The 19,073-nt window shown below is 35.1% G+C and overlaps 1 protein-coding gene and 1 long non-coding RNA gene across 3 annotated transcripts in view; one reads left to right on the top strand and one right to left on the bottom strand.

Annotated features, from left to right (window-relative positions):
• The window catches only part of PTEN (phosphatase and tensin homolog), a 101,282-nt gene extending 92,595 nt beyond the window's left edge, over positions 1-8,687 (top strand). Inside the window, exon 9 of one of the 2 annotated variants that reach the window (XM_012467566.3) lies at positions 2,101-8,687. In XM_012467566.3, coding sequence (XP_012322989.3) covers positions 2,101-2,286 — 186 coding nt within the window. In that variant the 3' untranslated portion in view covers positions 2,287-8,687. The remainder of the gene's footprint in view (positions 1-2,100) is intronic. The other variant, XM_021671730.2, reaches the window with a different exon arrangement.
• Positions 8,688-18,544: 9,857 nt separating this feature from the next.
• Positions 18,545-19,073, bottom strand: part of LOC135273944 (uncharacterized) — a 39,937-nt gene continuing 39,408 nt past the window's right edge. The window contains exon 3 of the long non-coding RNA XR_010341702.1: positions 18,545-18,763. This is a non-coding gene — a long non-coding RNA (uncharacterized LOC135273944). The remainder of the gene's footprint in view (positions 18,764-19,073) is intronic.

Below are 19,073 nucleotides of genomic sequence, written 5' to 3'. Positions count from 1 at the left end.
TTTATATTTGTGATTACAAATAAAAACTCTGTTATTAGTAAACCAATACAATGTCGTATAGTGGTAAGTGCTATAAAAATAGAGACAGAATAATCTTGGTTTGTATGTTTTTTGTTTTTTAGCTAGGATGATTAGAGAAGGCCCAACAAAGCAGATAATATTTAAGCAGAGCCTAAATCATATGAGTGAGTTATGCAAATATCTGGGAAAAGAGGGAAGAGTAAAGATGCAAAAGCCTTTAGGCAAGAATGAGCTTGGTATATTTGAAGAGTGGATAAGTCATTTTGACTAAAACAGAGTAGACAAGAAAACCAGTCCACATGTAAAGATACTTGTGTGTTCAGCATAGAAAAGATATAATCTGAATTTTGTGTTTAATACTCCCTGTGTTCTTGCTTTCAAAATACAGATAAGTGAGGAAAGTAGGGAGAAGGGTAATAATGAAAGATGAGAGATAGTTGAGGCACTTGAATAGTTTAGTAAAGGTGAGAGATGATGTTTTCTTCTTGTTGCCTCTCACCGCTTAGAATAGTGGCAGTGAAAGGTAACAAGAAGCTGTCAGATTAACTAAAAGCATTTACTGATGGAGTGGATGTTGGTTATAAGAGAAGAAGAATTGATAATGACTCTTGGATAATAGGGGAGGGGCTGTCAATATAATATAATGAAGAAGGGATTTGAAGTCAGATCTGATTTACATCTCAAATCCACTACCTACTATTTATAGATATGTGGCCTTTAACAAGTTCCCTAACCTTTCTGGGCCTTAGCTACCTCTCCTTGAAAACAGAAATACCTAACATGTAGGGTTATTTTGACAGTTATTTTCACTATGCATGTAAAGGCCCTTGGCTCTCTGTTTAGACCACTTTATGAGGTTACTATCCCTCTCCTTCCTCCCTTTAAGTGAAGTTTTTAGGGCTCATAAATTCTGAATATCAATGTTGATCAGTAGTTTGTGTTTGTGTAGTGTTTATATCAAAAAATACATTGAAGTTGGGCACAGTGGCTCACGCCTAAAATCCCAAACTTTGGGAGGCCAAGGTAGGCACATTACTTGAACTAAGGAGTTTGAGACCAGCCTGGGTAACATGGTGAAACCCTGTCTCTACAAAAAAAAACAAAAAGTAAACTAGCTGGGGGTGGTAGCATATACCTGTAGTCCCAGGTACTTGGGAGGCTGAGGTGGGAGGGTCACTTGAGCCTGGGAGTTTGAGGCTGCAGTGAGCTGTGAAGGTGCCACTGCATTCTAGCCTAGGTGACAGAGAAAGACCCTGTCTTGAAAGAAAGAAAGAAAGAGAAAAAGAAAGAAAAGAGAAAAGAAAAAAAAGAAAAGGAAAGGAAGGAAGGAAAAGAAAAAAGAGAGGGAAGGAAGGAATTGATTTTTAGATACTGTAAGAGAAACATTCTTTTTGAACTTAACCATTTGTGAATTGAATTTTATAATTGAAAGGCTATATTATGTAAACTATTGATAGCTTTCAATGTTCATTTGTTTTGTAGAATAATTTAGTTAATGTTTGCAGCTTATATTCCTTAAAAAGTAAATTGAGGCCAGGCACGGTGGCTCACACCTGTAATCGTAGCAATTTAGTGGCTGAGGCAGGTGGATTGCCTGAGCTCAGGAGGTTGAGGCCAGTGTGGGCAACATGGTGAAACCCCATCTCTACTAAAATACAAAAAATTAGCTGGGTATGGTGGTGCACACCTGTAGTCTCAGCTGTTCAGGAGGCTGAGGCACGAGAATTGCTTGAAGCCAGGAGGCAGAGGTTGCAGTGAGCCAAGATCATGCCACTGCACTCCAGCCTGGACAACAGAGCAAGACTCTGTCTCCCAGAAATAAATAAATAATATTAACATCCTGATCGTCTATTAGTATGTTAATTTCGGTACCTAGCAAGAAAGAAAATGTTGAATATCTTAATAAGAAGAGGGTCATTTAAAAGGCCTCTTAAAGATCATGTTTGTTAAAGTGCTTAAATAGTAATGTGTTTATCTGCAAAATGGAATAAAAAAGTTAATCTGTTAAAAGTGTATTTTACTAAATAATTTAAGATGAGTCATGTTTGTGGATTTTCATTTTAAATTTTCTTTCTCTAGGTGAAGCTGTACTTCACAAAAACAGTAGAGGAGCCATCAAATCCAGAGGCTAGCAGTTCAACTTCTGTAACACCAGATGTTAGTGACAATGAACCTGATCATTATAGATATTCTGACACCACTGACTCTGATCCAGAGAATGAACCTTTTGATGAAGATCAGCATACACAAATTACAAAAGTCTGAATTTTTTTTTTATCAAGAGGGATAAAACACCATGAAAACAAACTTGAATAAACTGAAAATGGACCTTTTTTTTTTTAATGGCAATAGGACATTGTGTCAGATTACCAGTTATAGGAACAATTCTCTTCCTGACCAATCTTGTTTTACCCTATACATCCACAGGGTTTTGACAACTTGTTGTCCAGTTAAAAAAAGGTTGTGTAGCTGTGTCATGTATATACCTTTTTGTGTCAAAAGGACATTTAAAATTCAATTAGAATTAATAAAAATGGCACTTTCCCATTTTATTCCAGTTTTATAAAAAGTGGAGACAGACTGATGTGTATACGTAGGAATTTTTTCCTTTTGTGTTCTGTCACCAACTGAAGTGGCTAAAGAGCTTTGTGATATACTGGTTCACATCCTACCCCTTTGCACTTGTGGCAACAGATAAGTTTGCAGTTGGCTAAGAGAAGTTTCCAAAGGGTTTTACTACATTCTAATGCATGTATTCAGGTTAGGGGATTGGAGGGAATGCTCAGAAAGGAAATAGATTTTATGCTGGACTCTGGACCATACACCATCTCCAGCTATTTACACACACCTTTCTTTAGCATGCTACAGTTATTAATCTGGACATTCAAGGAATTGGCCGCTGTCACTGCTTGTTGTTTGCGCATTTTTTAAAAAGCATATTGGTGCTAGAAAAGGCAGCTAAAGGAAGTGAATCTGTATTGGGGTACAGGAATGAACCTTCTGCAACATCTTAAGATCCACAAATGAAGGTATATAAAAATGTCATAAGAAACACAGCAACAATGACTTAACCATATAAATGTGGAGGCTATCAACAAAGAATGGGCTTGAAACATAAAAATTGACAATGATTTATTAAATATGTTTTCTCAGTTGTAATGACTGCTCCATCTCCTGTGTAATCAAGGCCAGTGCTAAAAGTCAGATGCTATTAGTACCTACATCAGTCAACAACTTACACTTATTAGTTTCCAATCATATACCTGCTGTGGATGCTTCATGTGCTGCCTGCAAGCTTCTTTTTTCTCATTAAATATAAAATATTTTGTAATGCTGCACAGAAATTTTCAATTTGAGATTCTACAGTAAGTGTTTTTTTTTCTTTGAAGATTTATGATGCACTTATTCAATCCAGTAGCTGTCAGCCGTTCCACCCTTTTGACCTTACACATTCTATTACGATGAGTTTTGCAGTTTTGCACATTTTTTAAATGTCATTAACTGTTAGGGAATTTTACTTGAATACTGAATACATATAATGTTTATGTTAAAAAGGACATTTGTGTTAAGAAATCAGAGTTGCAGTAAACTTTCAACACTGCACAAAAAAAAGACATTTGATTTTTCAGTAGAAATTGTCCTACATGTGCTTTACTGGTTTGCTATTGAAAGAATAGGGTTGTTTTTTTTTTAATGTGCAGTGTTGAATCATTTCTTCATAGTGCTACCCCAAGTTGGGACTAGGGCTTCAATTTCACTTCTTAAAAAATATCATCATATATTTGATATGCCCAGACTGCATACGATTTTAAGTGGAGTACAGCTACTATTGTAAAGCTAATGTGAAGATACTATTAAAAAGGATTTTTTTTCCAGAAATTTGGTATCTTCAAATTATACCTTCACCTTGACATTTGAATATCCAGCCATTATATTTCTTAATGGTATAAAATTTCATTTTCAATAACTTATTGGTGCTGAAATTGTTCACTAGCTGTGGTCTGACCTAGTTAATTTACAAATACAGATTGAATAGGACCTACTAGAGAAGCATTTATAGAGTTTGATGGCAAATAAATTAGGCAGAACTTCATCTAAAATATTCTTAGTAAATAATGTTGACATGTTTTCCATACCTCGTCAGTTTCATGCAAAAATTTTTAAATTTTTAACAAAGCTCTTAGGATTTACACATTTATATTTAAGCATTGATATATATTGATTGATTGCTCATAAGTTAAATTGGTAAAGTTAGAGACAACTATTCCTAACACTTCACCATTAAAATTTATATGCCACCTTGTCTTTCATAGAAACTGAAAATTCTTACCTAAAACAAAAATCGATGTTTTGAAGATAGTTATTAATACTATTTTTTGTTACAATTTTGGGCACTGCATATTAAAACATAACTTTTATTGTTCCAATATGTAACATGGAGGGCCAGGTCATAAATAATGACATTATAATGGGCTTTTGCACTGTTATTATTTTTCCTTTGGAATGTGAAGGTCTGAATGAGGGTTTTGATTTTGAATGTTTCAATGTTTTTGAGAAGCCTTGCTTACATTTTATGGTGTAGTCATTGGAAATGGAAAAATGGCATTATATATATTATATATATAAATATATATTATACATACTCTCCTTACTTTATTTCAGTTACCATCCCCATAGAATTTGACAAGAATTGCTATGACTGAAAGGTTTTCGAGTCCTAAATAAAACTTTATTTATGACAGTATTCATAATTAGCCTGAAATGCATTCTGTAGGTAATCTCTGAGTTTCTGGAATGTTTTCTTAGACTTTTTGGATGTGCAGCAGCTTACATGTCTGAAGTTACTTGAAGGCATCACTTTTAAGAAAGCTTACAATTGGGCCCTGTACCATCCCAAGTCCTTTGTAGCTCCTCTTGAACATGTTTCCCATACTTTTGAAAGGATAGTTGAATAAATAGCATCACCATTCTTTGCTGTGGCACAGGTTATAAACTTAAGTGGAGTTTACCGGCAGCATCAAATGTTTCAGCTTTAAAAAATAAAAGTAGGGTACAAGTTAAATGTTTAGTTCTAGAAATTTTGTGCAATATGTTCATAACGATGGCTGTGGTTGCCACAAAGTGCCTCGTTTACCTTTAAATACTGTTAATGTGTCATGCATGCAGATGGAAGGGGTGGAACTGTGCACTAAAGTGGGGGCTTTAACTGTAGTGTTTGGCAGAGTTGCCTTCTACCTGCCAGTTCAAAAGTTCAACCTGTTTTCATATAGAATATATATACTAAAAAATTTCAGTCTGTTAAACAGCCTTACTCTGATTCAGCCTCTTCAGATACTCTTGTGCTGTGCAGCAGTGGCTCTGTGTGTAAATGCTATGCACTGAGGATACACAAAAATACCAATATGATGTGTACAGGATAATGCCTCATACCAATCAGATGTCCATTTGTTATTGTGTTTGTTAACAACCCTTTATCTCTTAGTGTTATAAACTCCACTTAAAACTGATTAAAGTCTCATTCTTGTCATTGTGTGGGTGTTTTATTAAATGAGAGTTTATAATTCAAATTGCTTAAATCCATTGAAGTTTTAATTAATGGGCAGCCAAATGTGAATAAGAAGTTTTCAGTTTTTTTTCCTGCTGTCCTTCAAAGCCTACTATTAAAAAAGCATGGCCTTTGTTAGCTTAGGAGTAGAATATCTATCTACTCATGTTTAGGAAAAGCATTTCCTTTTAGGGCTTTAGTCATCACTTCGTAAATTGTATAAGCACATTAAATAGCATTCTAGTCCTGAAAAAGTTCAAGATTCTTGGAAAATTGTGCATATTTTTGTTTTATTAAGCCGGATGTTTGAAGGTAATTCCCCAGAATGGATTTGCTACTTTAGATTTCAATTGTGTGGCTTTTCTTTATAATTCTGTACTCTGCCATCAGCATATGGAAAACTTCATCAACTCATCATGACTTGTGCCATATAAAAATTGAGATTTCAGAATAGTCTAAAGGACTTTTTGTACTTGAATTTAACCATGTTTCTAATATTCTTAAAAACTTGAAGACTAAAGCATATCCTTTCAACAAAGCATAGTAAGGTAATAAGTGAAAGTGTAATTTGTACAAGTGTTTAAAAAATAGATTATTAATGTTACAGTGGGATTTAACTATTTCAAGTTTACATTTTCTCCATGTGATTTTTTTAAAAAGTAAATGAAAAATGTGCAATAATGTAAAATATGAAGTGTATGTGTACACACATTTTTAGGTATCTTAGGTATACAAATGGTTGAAAACTACTGGAGTCTAAAATTATAAGAAGATATTTTGGTGATGTTTGAAAAATAGAAATGTGCTAGTTTTGTTTTTATATCATGTCCTCAGTGAGTTGTAGTATGAGCTGGTTTGGTTCAGTAAATGCCATCACCATTTCCATTGAAAATTTAAAACTCACCAGTGTTTAATATGCAGGCTTCCAAAGGCTTATGAAAAAAATCAAGACCCTTAAATCTAGTTATTTTGCTGCTAATATGAAACTCTTGGTTCTTTTATTTTTGCCAGATAATTAGATCTAAAGCTGTTTTTGCCAGATAATACATCTAAAGCTTAGTCTTAAATGGCTTGAGTATAGCTGTTGATTAGCAGTGCTGTTGCCAGTGCAGAGAGAAATGTTTGTGAATGGAAACAAGAATATTCAGTCCAAACTGTTCTAAGGACAGTACCTGAAAACTAGGAAAACAGAATGATGGAAAAAAACTTTTAAAGATGAAATGTTGGAGCTGACTTTCCTATGGAATTAATTATATGTAGCTATAGAGAGGCTAATGATTGTCGCTTACCAGTTTTTGAGAGCAAATTATTTTATGACCATAATCTTGCTATTTTTCCATCTTTCAAGAGATCTTCCTTTAATACATATATTGGAATGTGGGTAGCCAGTCAGACAAATTCATATTGGTTGGTAGCTTTAAAAAGTTTGTAATTTGAAGACAAGAAAGGACAAAATAGTTTGCTTTGGTGGTAGTACTCTGGTTCTTAAGCTAGGTATTTTGAGACTACTTCCCCATCACAACAACAGTAAAATAATCACTTATAATCCTACCACCAGGAGACATAGCCATTATAAATATGTTAGTGACTATACAATCATTTTTTCTGTATATCCATGTATATTTTTAAAACATGAAATGTATACTGTAAATAATCTCAAAGCCTTTTAGCTTAGTTTATCTGTCATGGATTTGTAGGATGTTCCATTCATCAGAAAATGGACTGTGATTTGATTACTTTCTAATGCCACAGATGCAGATTACATGCAGTTATATAAAGTCATTTCCACTTCAGTGGGTTAATCGTGGATGTTTAAATAGTGTTGGCATTAGGATGATACATCTGTAAGTAAATAAAAGTAACATTTGTTTAGCACAGACAAGTGTAATATATTGTAGATGTTTCTCTTCATAAAACATCTTAAACATTTCCATTTGGAATTCTGGGTTAAATAGAATGTGTGAAACACTGTATTAGTAAACTTCATCACCTTTCCACTTCCTTATAGTTTGAACTTTTCAGTTTTTGTAGTTCCCAAACAGTTGCTCAATTTAGAGCAAATCAACACCTGCCAAAAAAAAAAAAAAAAAGCTACTATTGGCTTATCAGTTGTCTTTAAATTCAAAGCTCATGTGACTTTTATCACATCAAAACATATTTCATTAATGGTTCGCCTTTAGCTCTGAAACTTACTGTCTCCCGTCTTTAGTAATTATGATGGGCTAATAAAATCATGCAACTCTTTTTAACAGTTATTTGAGAATTTCGGTGAAAAATATTTAGCTGAGGGCAGTATATAACTTATAAACCAATATATTGATATTTTAAAAACTTTTACGTATAAGTAAACTGCCATATTTGAGCATAACTACATTTAAAAATAAAGCTGCATATTTTTAAATCGTGTTTAACAAGGATTTATATTTTTTATTTTTTTAAATTAAAAATAATTTATATTTCCTCTGTTGCATGTGGTTTCTCATCTGTCCTTATAATGGTTAAGAGATTTTATTTGCATGGAATGGAGCAAGGCTTGTAGTCACAGTTCTAGTGTTTCAGTTTGCCAGGTCTGTTTAGTGCAGTGAAATTCATCAAATGTTTAAGTGTGTTTTTCTGTAGCCATTATTTATTGGCTTTTTTTTAATGTACATCTTTAGGATTTTCTGCCTACTCTATCCAGTTGTCCAAATGATACCCTTTCAGTTTCTATTTTCTTTTTCCATTAAATTGCCATCATGTCCTCGTGCAGTTTTAAGTGTGTGTGTGTGTGTGTGTGTGTGAGAATTTGATTTTCAATAGTGCTAGACTTCCAATTTGAGAGATTAAATAATTTAATTCAGGCAAACATTTTTCATTGGAATTGCACAGTTCATTGTAATGAAAATGTTAATCCTCGATGACCTTTGACATACAGTAATGAATCTTGGATATTAATGAATTTGTTAGTAGCATCTTGATGTGTGCTTTTATAAGTTATTTTCAAAGTTGTGCATTAAACCAAAGTTGGCATACTGGAAGTGTTTATATCAAGTTCCATTTGGCTACTGATGGACAAAAAATAGAAATGCCTTCCTATGGAGAGTATTTTTCCTTAAAAAAATTAAAAAGTTAATTATTTTGACTGTTTGGTTTTAAACTTTTTATTCATCCAACAAATATCAAGTCCCTGCTGTATATACGGGTTTGTAATACATTAGTATTCAAAACAAATACACACTGTCCCTGCCCTTGAAGAGTTTACAGAAGAGGAAACAGAATTTACAAAAATAATTATAAAATGGGACACATGCCGTGAAAAGTGAGGTGCATGTGATAATGATTATCAAACATTATACTCCCCCAGATTTCCACCCGCTTGCAGTTGAATGAGGCCTATGTAACTAGTTCATTGTAATGTAATACAGAAAGTAGTGTGACACTCCGCTTTCTGTAAAGGCAATGAAAAACTTTACTGTACCATCCAGTTTCTCTCTTCTCTTACTACTCTGATTAGGGATTTTGCATGTTCTAGATGGTGTAGCTCTATCAGCCTGGGTCTTGAGTGACATTGGAGCAGAACTCCCTGAAATTCTCCCTTCTGCCACACTAAACTTGTTAGACATTAGCATGAACAAGAAATAAACTATTTAGACTGATACTTAGGGTCAATTTGTTATCACAGGGTTAAGTTGCATCTTGAGTTTAACAATGTTTTGGAAAGATCAGGGAAGGGTTTCTTGAGCCACAAGAGGGAGTTAAGAATGAAGTAAAATGAAATATGACATCTTTAAACAACATGATACAATAAACTCTAAACTGCAAGCTATTCAGTAGTTACCGAGCACCAAATATGTGTCAGACACTGTTCTAGATGCAGCAGGACCCTGCCTTCATTGAGCCTACATTCTAGCAAGGGAAAATAGACAACATGCTATATGTAAGGTAACACATGCTACAGAGGAAACAGAGGTTAGGAAACTCAGGATTGCTGGGTGTACAGATTTCAGTGTTGAATTGGGTAACAGGCCTCACTGGGAAGGTAAGATTTGAAGACTGCTGAAACAGTGGCATTAGGATTTCCCTTCACTCTTTCAACAAGCAAGTTGCACTCAGAACCTGCTATATATAATTTTATTCTTACCTTATACAACTCTGTACATTAGTTCTGAGTTTTTAAGATTATTATTGGCATATCTAGAGATAATTTTTAGGAATACCATTCGAATAGTCACAATGTTCTAAAACCATTTTGTTTTCTAAATTGGTTTGGCAAACTCTATACAAACAATCTGTTCCTTTTCATTCTACAAGTTGAGTTTTTTAATTGAAATTTTCTTATATTTTTTGTATATTTTGACAGTACTTAATATCACTTTTCAGAAGATGTTGGAAGTTCTGTTATGGCCTTAAACATTTCTGTAAAGCTGAAAGGAAATATCATTTATGATTTATTGATGAGAAACAGTTATAAATTTTGAGTTACTCAAAAAACAAAGAAAAGGGGTAAGATTTATGGCCTAGCGTTTTGCATTTTCATTCTTAAACCCGTAAGCAAAAATCTCTGGAAAAGTACCAAATATCTAAATAGTAAAAGAAATATTTATTCACAAAAAATGTTTTCTATTTTTCCTTTACCTCTTACCTCATCTCACCTCAAAATTCAAGAAGCTTAACTCTGTGATCAAAGTATAATTGAATATTTGATACTGTAGAAGTTTACAACTATATAAAGGCATTATTAACGTTTTGGTGGTATTTACCTCCTTCCTCCTATCAGGCCAGTCACATAGAAACGGGCATGAAATTTTGAAAGAAAATGTTGACTCTTAACTTTTCCTCTTTTAATGCTTAATTTTTAAAATAGATTTAAGCAACTTTAAAGACATTTTCCTGAGCAACTGCATTTTGTTTTTATTCTGAATTTAATGAGACTTTTTTTTCTTTTACATTTTACTTTGCTTTAGAAAGGATTTAAGGTAGCTGAATGGGTTTCCCAGTGTGAGAAAAATTGTCATGTAAATTTAGAAAAAAGTATTGTATATATCCCTTGACTATGGCTTAAGAGTTAGAATTTACTTAGAATGTCTCCTGACCCTACCTCATTGGAATTTGAAAGTACATTCCAATAGTATTGTGAGGTGCTCCTTTAAATATTGATAAGTAGGCTTCAAACCTAATTTCCAAGGAAATAGACTAGGCTTTTAGTGTAAGGTTTATTATTATGAAATACCTGAGAGTGAAAATAGTTATGTGTTCCTATTTAATGATAAACAGTTAAATGTGACCTGTAAATATTACAAAGTTTAGCAAAAATATAACCTGTAAAAATAATCTCTACTATGCTAATATTCTCTCAGTAATAAAACTTAGCTAAAGTAACCCAATTAACTGACATTAAAACATGTAGTGATAAATGGGAGAACTATTAGTGAATTATAGTCATGTTTATACTTCTCTTTTCAATTTTCAGCATGTTATTGAAATGAGATCTAATTTTTCCAGTCCTTATTACCTATAAGGAAGAGAAGTATATGTAAATTTCACAAATACATACGAAAATCACCAAACTTCTTAAGTGTTATTCAGTATTTCTACCAAGATATCATTAACAGGAAAGCCCAACATTTTACATGGTTATCTTTAACAAGGGAAATACAGTGGTTAATTAATTAGCTAATACTTCATTTACTGTGTATAGTCATCATAATTCATATGAATAATACATAGGCCTTTTAAGATTATTAGTACAGTATATTAAATAAATGCTCAAAAGAGAAAATACCTTTTAGTCTTGGATAAAAGAGTAGGCATAAGGTAAATTTTACCTTCTGTTAGACTCAGCAGAACTATTTAATGTGTTTAGCTGTCCTTGGAGAAGACAGCCATTGTTTCTGTAAAAATCCAATAGGGTTAAAACAAAAATATCACTTTGAACATGATTTACTGAGGTAAAATCTTGGCTAGGAGACACTTGAAAGCTTAAGCAACTTGAATCTTTCTCTAGAAAATTAAACACAATTCTACCTCAGAAAACTTGAAGACATTTAAAATTCATAGGCATTCTGTCATAAGTCAGCTCACCTACCTAAAGACCAAAGTGAAGGAGCACAGCAAGAAAGGAAGCTGAAGTAAGGAGAGAAAAGAAAGCTGAAGGAAAAGCATGGTGAGAGCCCAAATTAACTGACTACTGGGGGCTGCTACAGGGGATGGGAAGAGACTAGCATTGTTCTGAGCCCACAGTATGTGCCATGCTGCAGTAGTCATTTCACAGGCTTGACCCACCCTTCAAGATAAGTGATTTCATCTCATTTGATGCACAAAGACTGAAAGGGAACTTAAATCATCCAGGTGTCTCTCACAACTAGTAAATAGAGAGCTGGATTTGAACCCAGAGCAGTCTTATTTCTACAATATTATGCACACTACCTCTTAAACAGAATCAAGTTTACAAAGCAAACAAAAAAGAGTCTGGCCAGGTGCAGTGGCTCACGCCTGTAATCCCAGCACTTTGGGAGGCTGAAGCAGGTGGATTACTTGAGGTCAGGAGTTTGAGACCAGCCTGACCAACATGGCGAAACCCCGTCTCTATTACAAATACAAAAATGAACCAGATGTGTTGGTGGGTGCCTGTAATCCCAGCTACTCAGGAGACTGGGGCAGGAGAATCGATTGAACCCGGGAGGCAGAGGCTTCAGTGAGCCGAGATTATGCCATTGCACTTCAGCCTGGGTGACAAGAATAAAACCGTCTCAAATTAAAAAAAAAAAAAAAGGTCTGGCCAGGTTTTGTGGCTCACACCTGTACACAGTTCTTTGGGAGGCAGAGACAGAAGGATTGCTTGAGCCGAGGAGTTTGGGACTAGCCCGGGCAACATAGCAAGACCCTGTCTCTACAAAAAAATTTAAAAAATGAGCCAGGCATGGTGGTGTACGCCTATAGTCCCAGCTACTTGGGAGACCAAGCTGGGAGGATTGTTTGAGCCTGGGAGGTTGAAGCTACAGTGAGCCATGATCCATGTCATTGCACTCCAGCCTGGACGACAGGGTGAGACCTCATCTCTTAAAAAAAAGTCTAAAACAACTCACAGGTAATGGAGTCACAACAATTTTTTTTTTAATTTACTGACACAAGCAAACTAACACAAGTCATAAATCCTGCAAAGTGAACAGCAAAGATAAATATTTAACAATTTTTCAAGCTACAAAAGAGAAAATTATGTATCTCGCAACATTCTTGACAGGTAAGATGGTAAGATGTTGGTATATATTTTTATGTCAAAATCCAGAATTAGAGTTCTTCGATTTGCTAATTTGGTGTAAAACCCATTAAATAAACTTGTGCTTTATTTATTTATTTATTTGAACTAGAATGCCCAAACTATTTAAAATGATTGGTTCTCAATTAAATAGGCCAACCAGCCATATAACAAGTATTTGTTGCATGCCTGTTGTGTCAAGTTGGTATACAATAGTGGGCAAGTGAGTAAAGGTCATAGATTTTACATTTTAGAGTGGGGAAACAGATTTTATACAGAGAGAGGAGCAAGTGTGATGGATTGATGTAGAAACAAACTTGGCCACTTAGGAAAGCATAAGAAGAAAAAGACTAGAGCAGAGTAAGTGATGGGAGCTTGATGAAAGATAAACTTTAGAGAAGTAGGCAAGAGAACTGGTTTCAGCCAAGATGGAATAAAACCACTGAAGTCTGTCTCCTACTCATGACGACCATCAATAAACTTTTTCTACACTGTTTTATTTAAACTCATTGGTTTATCTTATTCTTTGAATAGATCTTTTACCCCTGCCTGATTTTGTGACATCATCAATGGGTCATTTGGAAAATACTGGTTCACTGAGTTTTGTAGATTTTCCAATGTTGACACGTTTCATTATGCAATGCAGAAAAAAAAATCACATTTTTTTAGAGCTCACCAGAATAGTCTTTAAATATTTGGAAGCAGGCAGATTATGAGAATCAAAACTTGGAAAAGCAACCATATTAGGGCTGTTTCTTTTTTTCTATTGTCTTAACAGCTTCACCCCAAGAGTGGGCCCCACTTGTGGAGCTGCACAGCCATGGTGACTTGAGCAGCTCACACTGAGAGAAATCAAGCTTTTGGCCAGAGGAACCAGAAAAAGAGTCTCCAGTGGTCCAGTGGGCATGGAGTATGAGGGTAGGGGGTTGGGGAAATCCTAAAGAGGAGAGAGCTGGAAAAGGGAATCCTCTGAGTTCAAACTTCTACAAGTCCTGGGCTCATTCCTGAGCTTGCATACACAGGACGGACCAAAGAACCATAGCAAAGGCTTTGAAAATGAAACAAATTGGAATCATCACTCATAAACAATGAGACAAAACTTGCAGTATGAGTCTAATCAAGGTGGAGTGCCTGAACCAATTGATCAATCATCAATCAAACATTTTCAGAAAATTTTAATGGGACCCATAGTCTATGCAACACAGTATCCAACATAACTAGGATGAACCAGAAAAATGCGACCAATTCCCAGGGAAAAAGACAATCCAGAGATTGCAACCGCAAAATAACCCAGATATTGGAATTATCAGATGTAAAAACAGCTATTGTAATTATGTTTCATGAGATAAAGATAAACATTCTTGGAAGGAAAGGAAAGACATGAGTTCTCAGCAAGGACACAGAAATTATAAAAAGAACCACATGGAACTCTTACAACTAAAAAGTAAAATATCTGAAATAACATATTAGATGGGCAATAGAAGAATGGAAATGAGAGAGAGAAGAGTAAACAAACTTGAAGATAACTTGATAACCAATTCTAATCATGGCTTTAGATTCTTAAAGGTGGATGAGGCTTTGAAAAGCAAAATACATCTGACTGTAATAAGCTACAGGGAGTCTTAATAAAATACTAATCCAAGTGTATTTATGTGGCTCCCACAGATACCTGTGAAGAAGTTCCTGCTGTTTGTCAATTACAATGAATAAAGGAATTAACATTGTCACAGGTCCAACCATGGTGATTATAAGAATTTGCTGTTACAGTGTTTCACAGGTTTAATACATCAGAACAGTCCAAGGTGATATATGCATTGACAAAGTTTTCTGGTTGGGTCTATTAAGTCGTATACCTGCAGTAAAAAGCAATTTTATACTTAGCAAAGTCATCACTAGATCATTGCCAAACTCATCCTTAGAGACAGTACTTGGTAATTGCGTTGCTCACCTGTTCATATTAACTCTTTGATTCAGCCTAACTCTTCGATTCAGACTTTGCAATAGCACTTTTTCCAAATGTGTTGTTACTACAGAGATATAATACAAAAATTGACCATCATGTAGGCACAGTGCATACTTTTCAATGTTAGAGCAGAAAAAAAAATGTGATGTTTAATGCTACTAGTGCCTGGAATCTGGTATGAGAGAGCATTAAGGTGAAGTTTGGAGAAAAACTGAGCTGGTATTATGTTTGGAGAAATGACTTCCTGATTAAGAAAGAATTTCAAGACTTTAAAATGCCTCCTATTGTTATATTAGAACCGTATTACTCTTAAAAGGTAGTATAAATGTTTGTAATGGTGATAATTCTGGGTTTAATAGTTTAACAAGTGTTAAAATTTAATTCTCATAACATAAGAAGTACATTATATCCATCTTATACACGGGGAGCTATGGTACAGAAAGGTTCAATGACTTGTTGAACATAGTAGACCTAGTAAATGGCAACGCCAGGATTTAAATCTAGGTCAGTTTGATTGCCAAGCCCGGGCCATTAACTGCTATGTTATATATGTTATATCCTATGAAACTTAATAAGGTCTTTCACTTTCACACTGAAATGGAGAGAACATTGGTGTAAGTAGTGTTCTGAAGCTTTTGGTCTCAAGATTCCTTTACACTCTTAAAACTTACTGAGGACCTGAAAGAGCTTTTGTTACTGATATTCACTACATAAGAAGTGAAAACTGAGATATCATCTGATATTTATTAATTAAAAATAACAATAAGCTAATCACATGGTAACATAAATAACATTGTAGCAAAAATAACCATATATTCCAAAACAAAAAAGTTAGTGATAATGCGGTGTTTTGTTTTTTACGTTTTTTGGAATTTTTTTCCTTTCTTTTCTTTTTCTTTTTTCATTCTTTTTTTTTTTTTTTTTTTTTTCTTTGAGACTGACTCGTACTGTCACCCAGGCTGGAGTGCAGTGCCACGATCTTGGCTCACCACAACCTCTGCCTCCCAGGTTCAAGTGATTCTCCTGTCTTGGCCTCTGGAGTAGCTGGGATTACGAGCACCCACCACCATGCCCAGCTAATTTTTGTAGTTTTAAGTAGAGATGGGTTTCACCATGTTGGTCAGGCTGATCTCAAACTCCTGATGTCAGGTGATCTACCAGCCTCGGCCTCTCAAAGTGCTGGGATTACAGGCGTGAGCCATTGCACCCTGCTTGAATCTTTTTAATGCTTGGCTTAATAAAAAACAGCGGGATTTTCATATCTGTTTCTGCATTTGATCTGTTGTGATATGTTGTTTCTGTTGTAATAGATGGAGAAAATATGGCCTCACACAGTTAAAAAAGGGAGGCATTTTAAAAGCCTCTTAAGATAACTACAGATATTCTTATTGGATACTACCAAACTGGTCAAGTTGTAGTTTTTAAAGGGTTAATTGCAGTATAGAAATGGAAACACTCAATGAACTTTTCTACATTGTTTCATTCAAACTGATTGGTTTGTCTTATTCTTTGAATAAATCTTTTACACTTGCCTGATTTTGTGACATCATCCACAGGGCATTTAAAAAATATTGGCTCACTGAGTTTTGTAGATCATCCTAACTCTGACACGTTTCTTTTTTCTTTTTCTTTTCTTTTTTTTTTTTTTTTTTTTGATGGAGTCTCGCTCTGTCACCCAGGCTGGAGTGCAGTGGCATGATCTTGGCTCACTGCAACCTTGCAACCTCTGCCTCCCAGGTTCAAGTGATTCTTCTGCCTCAGCCTCTTGAGTAGCTGGGATTACAGGTGCACATCACCACACTGGGCTAATTTTTGTATTTTTAGTAGAGACAGGATTTTACCATGTTGGTCAGGCTGGTCTTGAACTCCTGACTTCGTGATCTGTCAGCCTCGGCCTTTTAAAGTGCTGGGATTACAGGCGTGAGCCACTGTGCCTGGCAGACATATTTCATTATACAATGTGAAAAAAAAAGTCACATTTAAAAAATATCTCCACCAAGCTCAACGGATAGTCTTTACTGTCAAATTCATGGTAGCAGGTATAAAATTTTAAAAATACGAATTTTTGCTTAAACGCTTGAATTTTATCACTTATAAAAAATATTGTTAGTTGTTTTCCTGAAAGGGTCTCAGTATCCACAGGAGTCATGGACCACACTTTGAGGATCACTGGAGTTAGAGGTTTGATTGGAGAGACACAGGTAGAGAACATTTCCCTAACGGGCCCAAACATATTCCTTTTCAGAGTGCTGGAGGAATTTGAAAATGAGGTCTCAGAATTACTAGCAGTAATTCCTGATAAATTAAGAAAAATGGGAGAGAGTTCAGAGAAAAAGACATGAGAAAATATTGCCGTAACTCTCCAGAAAGATGGATTCTGGGTAACGAAGGCCAGTATGTTTAACACTGATTCCCAGAAAAAGACTTTAATATATTCAGTAGCAGGTAGTTTAAGAACATTAGAAGATAATTCAGTGATTACTAGATGTCAATGAGGGCTAGGTAGGTCATTTCAAAACCATCTCAAATTTCATTTTTTCTTTATGATCACCTGGCACAATGCTTTACGTGATGTACCTACGAAAATTTTGCATAACCATACAAAGCAGTTGAATAATAATTTGTACAGTATATTGCTTATACAAACTGCACAAATCTCATTTGAATAAAAACCATTTGTAAAGTACTTGGGGTATGCAATATGTGTTAGGCAAAGGATGAGTCTGAGAGGCACACACGAGGAAAACTAAAATAATTTACCTTGAGAACAGAAGCCTAAGGGTATTTTTAAGTGTCATAAAATATGTGAAGTCTGCCTTGTGAGAGAAAACAGCATTGCCTTACGGAAAGAGCAAAGCACAATTAGAACACCTGGTTGCTCATCCTGGCTTTACTATCAACTTAATGAATGACCTGGAGTAAAGTCACCTCACTTTGAGACCTATGCCCTATATCTGCAACATTGAAAATGGTGAATAAGATGATCTGCAAAGCCCCAGAAAAAGATGGAATTGTACTCTTTCACTCCAAGGAACACAAACTGGAACGTATGAGTAGAACTTTGGAGAGACCAACTTTGCCTCACAATGAGTAATATTTTAGTTCTGGGCTGTCTTATAGTGGCTACAGTCACTAAGCTACGTGTGTCTATGGAGCACTTGAAATGTGACTGGTTCAAAGTGAGATTTGCTGTAAGTATAAATTATACATCAGATTTTGTAAAGAGTATAAAAAGTAGAAGGTAAACTATCTCATCAATTTTTATATTGATTACATATTGATATAATATTTTTGATATCGAGTTAAATTATATATATATATATATATATATTTTTTTTTTTGAGACGGGGTTTCACTCTGTTACTCAGGCTGGAGTGTGGTGGTGTGATCTCGGCTTACTACAACCTCCACCTCCCAGGCTCAAGCCATCTTCCCACTTCAGCCTCCCAGGCAGCTGGGACCACGGGTGTGCACCACCACACATGGCTAATTAATTTTTTGTATTTTTGGTATAGAGATGGGGTTTCATAATGTTGCCCAGGCTGGTCTCGAACTGCTGAGCTCAAGTGATCCACCTGCCTTGGCCTCCCAAAATACTGGGATTACAGACATGAGCCACTGCTCCCAGTCTAAATTTATATGTTTTAAAAACATTTCACCTGATTTCTTTTTAAGATATATATGGCTAACAGAACACTTAAAATTACATATATGGCTCACCTTATATTTCTATTGGACAGGATGATTCTAGCTAATAGAGTTTCCAACAAAAGAATAGAGGAACCTAATTTTACTTTTCATCTTGGCATTTTGAGGTACACAAGCAGGGACTGGGTTATAGTTCTGACAAGAGAGCTTCACAGAAGACTCCATTTGGTGTGCAATATTTGTGTTCTCAATCTGTGCTCAGATGAATGCTTGGGCTCCAGCAGCACTGCTCCCAGATTTGTCACAGGGGAAGGAGGAGGAGGACAAAGAGATCTTTCTGTCTTCTCTTCCCCTATTCAAAAAGAGAACTGATTAGTATGTATTATTGAATAAATGTATGAGTGTACAAAATATATGTATGTATTTCAGGTAAAATGGAAGACGGTTTAGGGTTCCGGCTTTGGACCAGGTCTGGCAACCAGTTTAATTCTTGGTGCCACTGTTTACTAGCTCTATGACCTTACTTACCCACTCTGCGCCTCAGTTTCTTCATCTGTAAATGTGGGGTTTGCATGTACAGATTTGAATACAATGCAGTATATTTTCCTAGAAACATGGCTTGCTGGTAAACATTTGGCAATGCTATTGCACAAATTACATCT

The sequence above is a fragment of the Aotus nancymaae genome, unplaced genomic scaffold (assembly GCF_030222135.1).
Source record: "Aotus nancymaae isolate 86718 unplaced genomic scaffold, 86718_ANA_hifiasm-v0.15.2.pri h1tg000010l, whole genome shotgun sequence".
NCBI classification, from domain to species: Eukaryota; Metazoa; Chordata; class Mammalia; order Primates; family Aotidae; genus Aotus; species Aotus nancymaae.
Note: the sequence above shows the minus strand (reverse complement) of the source record. Positions and strands in the feature narration are given on the sequence as shown.